The following is an 8,712-nucleotide window of genomic DNA, read 5'->3' as shown; positions in this document are numbered from 1 at the left end:
AGAAACTTGCTGCAAGTTCAGAAACGCTCTGCATGTACAGAAACACGCTGCAAACTCACACAACGGAAATGTTTCCAGAGGACCTTAAAAAGAGATGGACCTTGTTTTCTCAAAACCATGGATTGCTAAACACAAACCCATCGTGCTAGCAGCCGGCTAATGCGGCTACCTGCTCCTATGATGCTACTAGTACCACCTCACATTACTTGAGGGGATATACCACACTCTATATGATAATTTGTTTGATTGAAATTATACTACATAAATTCGTTTAAGGGCGTTAGCACTGATGCCTCACAGTGAGAAGGTCCCGTGTTCTAATCCATGGGCCGACTAGGTGTTTCTGTGTGGAGTTTGCATGTTCTCCCTGTGTCTGCGTGGGTTCTCTCCAGGTACTCCAGCTTCCTCCCACCATCCAAAGACATGCTCATTAGGTTAATTGGTGATTCTAAATTGGCCGTAGGTGTGAATGTGAGTGTAAATGGTTGTCTGTCTCTCTGTGTTAGCCCTGCGATAGACTGGCAACCTGTACAGGATGTACCCCTGCCTCTCACCCGATGACAGCTGGGATAGTTCTCCAGCAGACCCCCGCGACCCTTAACAGGAATAAACGGGTACAGAAGATGAATGAATCAATGAATGAAAATTCGTTTAAGGTTTTAAAAAATGGTATTATCATAACTTTGTACAATTTAAACTGTTGCACAGCTTTGGCTAGAGTTCTCTACAGCAGCAAAACATTTATTACATGTCTAAAAATACGTTGGTTAATCAAAATAGTGAAACTAAAATTAGATCTTTAGTTGAGCGCTCAACTAAAGTAAAGATCTAAATTTAGAGTAGTTTATTTGGATTACTTGATTATACTTTTGTTAAGTGGGTCTTAATAAGCTTTGTTACTTCGATGGTTGCTATTTATAGTTCCTACTATACTGGCTTTGTCCTTGCCACTCATACACAACACTCATGTGGAGGGTAACAGTCATCTTAAATCTCCTCCGGGAGATTTGGTCAGAAACTGTCTGACTGTGAATTTGTGGATTCCAAACACTTTAAAGATGGTTTTGTCACCTTTTCCAGCCTGATGATCAATAACAACTCTTTTTCTGAGGTCCTCAAAAAGCTTGTTCATCTCAATTTCAATTGTGAAGGGGCAGCACAGTGGCGAGGTGGTCAGCACTGATGCCTCACAGTGAGAAGACCCCGGGTTTGAATTCATGGGCTGACTGGGCCTTCACTGTAGAGTTTGCATGTTCTCCCTGTGTCTGCGTCCTCCCACTGTGTACCCCGCCTCTCGCCCGATGACAGCTGGGATAGGCTCCAGCAGACCCCGCGACCCTTCACAGGAATAAGCAGTTACAGAAGATGAATGAATTAATGTATTGTGAAGGACTGTGACAAATCCCGCTGAACAATACCTGAGTCACATTAATTTATTGTAAAAACTTGTAAACAGCATTTGTATGCTTTCAGGCTTTCATGAGAATTTGCTGATCTTCTGAATAATTTTTATGCAAAAGCGCAGACATTTCTGGAGGGCACACTTTTAAGTAAAAGTAAAACTGTCTGTAAACTGTCCAGCCGACATTTTCTAATAAACACACTTGACCGAGTGGCCAGATACTAGTAAAGCAGAAATTCTACTTACATATTCCCTTCCATACTTTTGTAAAAGAAGAAAAGAAATACACAGTTATGGTAGCTTAAAGATGGAGGCAGTAGATCTCAGCCCTCATCCCTGGTTTGCATCAGATCCTGACCAGGTTCAGGGTATTTTGCCAGTAGGCACATCCCTCTGAAAACAAGCCTCTCCCTTCCCCTCCTACAGCTATCAGCAGCCCAGTTTTTATGGCACCAAAATATGAAATGTGAAAAATCATAGCCTTATTTAAATGAAGTTACAGCTTAACATAGTTTAGCATAAATACTGGAAGCAGAAAAACAGCTAGCCTGGCTTTGTCTATATATTGCCTCAAATAACTCCAAATACTCTAGTGTATTGCTGTTTGTTTAAGTTGTTCAAAAGTCCAACTGTTTTAAATTTTTATACAAAGACTAATGACTCAGACATTAAGACTTAACAGTGAGAACACTGTAGTTGTTTTGTTATTAATACATGGTATCCACAAAGTTGCTTGGTGCTTTAGAATAGTAAATATTTATGAATAAAGTCATATGGCTTCTTCATATAGAATGCATCGTTTAGGTCTATTACAAATATATGAACATATATAATGTATTTATTACTATCAGTCAAACACAACAGTACAGATCAAACTGTTTATTTTTTATTAAGATTATAAATTTGAGCCATTTTTTTTTTTTTTTATCGGTGATATACAATTTTTAAGCACAGAAATACAAAAATAACAACAAACTATATAAAGAATGGCTGAATCATCCCTTTAGTTTGATACACATAGTGTTCAAAAAACAAACACATGGATTCTCAGGGTATGGCTAAATTGTGAGCTTGCCTTTTTAAAACAAAAGGACTACATATTTATTCAGCATATCCTCAACAAAGTAGGTATGACAAAACCAAGCTGAAATTATAAATCATTGTGGCAGGTTTTGAGGAACAACCATGATTGAGAGAAGATGTGAAGCTGACAGAATATAACCCAGACGGTTTGCTGGAAGTGGAGGTGCACTGGTGTCCAAAACAAAAACAAAAAAACACCATGTAATTGTTGCTGGTGGAGGGTCCACGTAAAAGTGTTTCACATGACAATAAACTGCTCAGTGTGTGCATGGTTTGTTTCAAAGTAGGCCCTTAACCCCTTGACACTGAGTGTGGCGAATTCGCGACGCACTGTTTCCGCTCAGACTGCAGCTGAAATAACTCCAATGTCAGTTTGTGCACATTCAATACCTAGGAACCTTTTGCAAGCACTAGTTTCTCATAGGACCAGTCAGAGTGGGAACTACATCCGGCTAATGGAAGCTAACAAATAGGAAGTTCATTTGTGAATTAACTTGGTGGTATAGTGTATAGTGTGTAATTTGAATTTGTCACGTATTTGTACATATCGATTTTGTAATTTCAATAAATCTTTTACCATTTTTACCATTCATGCTTGTTGTCTAACTTGCATCACACCTAAAATTATGTCTATGCTATGTACTATTGACAAAATAACAATCTCAAATAATTAGTTTTTTTATATAATTGTAAATCAATTCAGGCGTCAAGGGGTTAAGCACAGAACAAGAGAGGACCGCAGAAACATTCAATCACTTCCACTGTAGGCTGCTTTTAGTTTATAACAATGATAGTGATCATCGGGTTTAAGGCAACGGAAGTCAGTCCATTCCATAAAATTTCATGTGTGCTCCCATTCTGAAATCAGAAAAGTCTGCACATTATACACAATGGCACCAGCACTATGGTTATTAATGTGTTCGATTTATAAAGTTGTATAAAAATAAAGGCGATTTAGACGGGGAGACAATCAAAAACCATTCCAACAGTCAAATACCACTGTTTGTACCCGACAAATCATACTCACGTAGCCCACATGAATGAAGAGACACAAGTGTGCTTCGGGGTATAATTTTACATTATATAAACCTGGACACATTTTGCTCCAAATGACATAAAATACTACAAACTACTGAGACGTGATAATATTGTAGATGTTGTTGTTAACCACGTCCTGTTTCCAAATGGGATTGCTGGTGATGGCTGTGTGTGTGTGTAAATTGTTTTTATCCAAATAAATGTTTCCAAGTAGCACCTCCTTTACACGTGATTAACATTGTGCTCTATTAGTAACAGTGGGATGGGAAGCAGTAATTTCCCAGTATGTTTGCCACATAATCATTTTGATAATATTTCCTTCAACGTCAGGAGGACAAGGTTTACCTTGTTTTAAGAACATTTGTGTTATCTGATAAGTTTGCAGTATTGTAATTTACTAAGTGTGCCTTGAAGGTGCACTAAGCATCCATAAATGACATCTTTTTCAACAGAAATGCTGTACAGCATTAAATCATGGGACAGTGTCTTGTTAACATAACATGACAGCAGCAAGCTTGGCTTCATCTTGATTACTAATAAAAACATCTTACAGCTGACACACACACACACACCCAACAAAAAAAAAGAGTGTTTCATTCAAAATGCCACAATGGCCCGGGTCCATGCTCCCAGACTGGCGAGGGTTTGTTTGCTACAGATCTGCTCCAAGTCTGCCTGTCTGCTCAGCAGCCCTGAAAACCCCGAGCCAAAGATGGATATCAGGTTGGATATGTTGGAAGTGTCCACGTAGTCCAGTTTAGGGAAGGGGCAATCCTCTCGTCTCGCCCGTTTCCGAGATGCTGCAAAATTCGGTGCTTCATCTACATCGGATACACAACACCCGAACTCAACCTTCCGTTTCTTTGCCGGAGACTGTGCGCCACAGCGGAGGTGGAGCGCATCGCAGCAGCAGTCTTGATGCAGGTAGCCATTCTTCACCGTGGTCACCACATGCGTATCCAAATCCAGCACTGTGGTGGTTGTGCTGCAGTACGTGTTGTTGTTACCAGGAAACTGATTACAACGTGACATAAGGGAATCCTCCATGCAGCAGCTTCGATAGAAAGGGGGGTCCAGTTCTTTGCTCCCCTCCTCGAAAGGACTGCAGCCAGGGGAAGCGCTCGTTGTCCGGCAATGCGCCATTGGCCCCGCCGTGCCTCGGTAGCAAGCAGAAACGCACACGCTTGCTTCTTCGCCACAGCAAGCAACTCGCGTTTGCTCTTCGTCCTCCCCGTCCTCTGCGTCCAAATCCATCGGGTCTAGCGCCTGGATCTCGTTGCAGACCCTCATCACCTCCTCATAGTGCTGCATCCTGTAAATCTCTGCATATTTCTCCTTGATGTAGACCTGCCTGGCGTTCCTCAGCACATAGGACACGAGCAGATTTTTGTGCAGCTTGATCCCCCCTCTTTGTGTCCTAGAGTTGTGGATTTTCATTAAGGAAATGGAGATTAGATTTTGCGCGTCCACGGCGCATTCCATGGTGCTGATCATTATTACGTACCCGCTCAACCTCCAGCTCCTCTCCGTTGGGTCAGCGAGTCAAATTTATCTTAGTGGTGCTCGTTTTGCTCGAGGAACAAGAATATAGGATCTATAGGGGAACATTGGACAATGATTCGACCTCTTCTGAAATCCAGCAATCATTTGCAGATTTCTTGAACCCAGAATATATCTTATGCGTCAGAACAAAGAGCCAGCCCTCTTCAGGGCGAGTCAATCAGCTGCCTGGGATATATTGAGTGAAACGCATATGCTCTTGAGTTAGGTCGTTCTCGACCAATCAACTTCAGGCGGTTCCTCTGTACTGTTCAAATTTCACACGGGCTGTCTAACACGAATGTCTTGTTCATTTAAAATGAACCACTGTTTTACAAGCAAATCAGACTACTTGGAATGTCTATAGAACAAGGGTGGAACTGTGGATCGGTGTGCATTATCCTGTACACTAGATGAGATTAGACTATCCCAAAAATATCCCAATAAACTGTAAATGGACTAAACACACAGTAGGTTTTCTGGTCCTAGATGGCACTGAGTGGGAAATCTAGAGGGCCATGCACAATACCAGTGTTGGACAAAATCAGAACATGAAAATTACATGAATGCTCATAACACTAATAACTGATTAAACAATAATTATAAAATCAAGTAGTAAATTAGATCGGGGTGCCCATTACGTCGATTGCGATCGACCGGTAGATTTTATCTGCCTCACCTCCAAAACAAACAGCAAGACAAACGTTCATCTTTATTTATTTTTACTTTATATGCAACATGCCCTCAGTTCAGCGGCACACATCCACAGCCACGCACAACTTCAACAACTCAAGACAGTCTCTCTTAAAGAGACAGCGCTATTTTGCTAAAGGTGCAGTGCACCAATTTTTCTTGATTAAATAAAAAACAATTAATATGACTAAGGATATATATATCCTAGAAATTAGACATTGTTCAGGATATGTGTATAAGTGTGAGCAGTACCACAGTTACAATCTGACTCAGTCTGACTGTGCAGGAATCCAGTCTTGAAGTGGCCCCTACCAGTTAATTATAGGTTGAAAGACTTGCCATGTTGCTCAAGTACAGCACCAAACCTGTAGAGGCCAGTGCAGCACTAGTTTTTGCCCAGTGTGATAAGTGGTTGTTTACTCGTGAGGTGGGCATTTCCAGACTTCAGAGCGCAACAAGATATTTACTTTTACACAGGTTGAAGCAAAAGTCACGAGACGTCATTGCAGCATAGCTTCCTCTTTTACAGTTTGCACAAGCTGCATAGTCTGTTTGCCCCCCAAAGGAGCAAATGGACCCTCTGTACAGAACAAATTAGTTACCGCATGTAGGTCCACTGAGCAAAAGGCAGTCCCATATCATAACATTGTGCAAATTTAACACAATAAATACACTGATGGCTTCTATCCAACAACAGTATAGTAGTGGTTTGTGAAGAATAAGGTAAAGATCCCGCTTTACATATTAATTTTTCCATTTTAAATGCACAGAAATTAGATTAATCAATCTTCCCATTTAGGTCTCAGAGAGGAAGAGAATGAACAAATTGCAGCAGAATGGTAATGAGGGTAACACTTTAGTACAAAATAGCACTCTATGAGCATCTCAGAATTTGCACATTAGTGGGACATTAAATTTGTGCTATAGATGGGGTGGTGCTGTTTTTGTTCTGATTAAAGTGGCATGCTATCTCCCTATATATACAGGTAAGTATATACTGTTCATACATGCGCCTTTTACGGTGTGCTCTAAAACACGTATGAAACACATACGAAACTGCTACTTTATTTCATTACCATAGTGGCCTGTTCTTGTATTATACCGCAGTGTCTTTCTATTTTCAGTCTGTCCGCGTATTTACATTCCCCTGCTCACATCCATCCTCCCACCCATTTCCCCTGTTCATGTTTTCTTTTCATCTTTTCAGCCTCACTGCTTGGTAATATCTGGCTCTTTTTACCATTCGTCTTTGTGTTCTTATTTTGCATCCTTTGGTTTCCTCCTAAGCAAGTTAATTTTCTTCTTTGCATCTCAGAGAATGAGCACAGCACAGTTGCACAGTTGCTGGTCTCAGCAGAGTAGGTGCTGGTTTCTCTTTCTCTTTCTTTGCATGCTTGGTGAGCGCAGAAGACAGACAATTTCACAAGCACTACTGCTACCATAGTCCTGCATCCATTCCGATGGTATGCCTCTCCACTTCCTTGTTAAAAAATCCTCAATGACTACTAGATTTGCATACTTATTCCATTCCATGTCAATATTCCCTCTAGGTATTCTTAGGTTTGCGCTGTGAGCACCTTATTAATCCTTCCTATGTATATAATATACTATATTTACTTCATCTCTATTTATTTGTTGATATGCTGATTTTGGAAATTCTTTGCTTATACCATTTTTTTCTACTAGATTTTTACTTGTATTCTATTCATTCATTCATCTTCTGTAACTGCTTGTCCTGTGAAGGGTCGCGGGTGCTGGAGCCTATCCCTGCTGTCATTGGGTGAACCTAACGAGCATATCTTTGGACAGTGGGCGGAAACTGGAGTACCTGGAGAGAACCCACACAGACACAGGGAGAACATGCAAACTCCACGCAGAAAGGCCCAGTCGACCCATGGGTTCGAACCCAGAACCTTCTAGCTGTGAGGCATCAGTGCTAACCACCACGCCACTTATATTTTTATTATATTTTATTTTTATGTGCAACTAAGCTACTGCGACCAAGCAGTTTCCCTTGTGGTGATTAAAGTCTGTCCAAGTCTGCCTCAGAAAGATGGTGACTGGATTTTAATGAAGCTTTGGAAAAATATTCTGTCAAAACCATTGCTTTACATAATATGCAATATACTGTGAGACACATACAGTGAAACTCCCTCGAAACACAGGCAGACACAAGTGGATTTTTCTTGTTTGACTTAAAATATCATTTTTGATCATGGTTTATGATCTTGTTTAGTTTTTGTTGCGTAAGCTCTATTAATTTTCTTTTCTGGCGCTATTATTTGTGGGGGCTGTTTGAGTGCAGCCCCCATTTACAGTTAATACAGTAAAAACATTTAGCACTTTTCTACTTATTGGTACTCAAAGCGCTTTACAGTCAAAAAAATACTGAATCTGTCCATTCGTTGACTCAAGTTCACTTCAGCATGTTGTCAGCATGTACCAGGGATCAAACCACTAACCGTCTGGTTCATGGACAACCCGGTCTTTCTAAAATTTGCTATGGAATGGTAGATTTGAGACAGGCCTAAACCATTTTTTTTTTTTTCCCCTAAGGAGTGGTCAGAACAGAAATTCCAGATTATTTCGTGTTGTCATTTAGAACTTTAAAAGTAGTAGTAACAGTAATGTGGTAATAGTGATGGTAAATATGGAGAGCATGGTCAGTCACAGCAGCTCTTCTTTAAAGAGTAACTGCACCCAGCCCTCTAACTACTACACTTTGCACAGTAGTATCAAAGCTGGATGTGATTCCAAGTGTAATCATTCACTTCTAACCACACCCAGCTATGATATTACATATGGTAATATAAATTTGAGCACTTCAATGTAGTGTTCATCACTGTCGTTAAATACAAGAATATCTATTTGTCTTTGAATAGATTGAACAGTTACATGATAAGGGTCCAAGTCAGCTTGTGAGAATGAAGCCCTTACGCCTTGTTTCCACATAGCTC

General features: G+C 40.4%; 1 protein-coding gene across 1 annotated transcript; it reads right to left on the bottom strand.

The window, feature by feature from the left end:
- Positions 1–2,329: 2,329 nt before the first annotated feature.
- ier5l (immediate early response 5-like) lies at positions 2,330–5,403 on the bottom strand. The gene has a single exon (XM_084572953.1). The coding sequence runs from the start codon at positions 5,015–5,017 to the stop codon at positions 4,121–4,123; it is 897 nt and encodes a 298-aa protein (XP_084429079.1). The 5' UTR covers positions 5,018–5,403; the 3' UTR covers positions 2,330–4,120.
- Between the last annotated feature and the right edge of the window lie 3,309 nt (positions 5,404–8,712).

Source organism: Chelon labrosus, assembly GCF_963514085.1.
Source record: "Chelon labrosus genome assembly, chromosome: 22".
NCBI lineage: Eukaryota > Metazoa > Chordata > Actinopteri > Mugiliformes > Mugilidae > Chelon > Chelon labrosus.
This window is presented reverse-complemented; position numbering and strand designations above follow the sequence as displayed.

Excerpts from the sequence above, each read along its gene's own strand:
- ier5l (XM_084572953.1), bottom strand. The coding sequence starts at position 5,017 with ATGATCAGCACCATGGAATGCGCCGTGGACGCGCAAAATCTAATCTCC.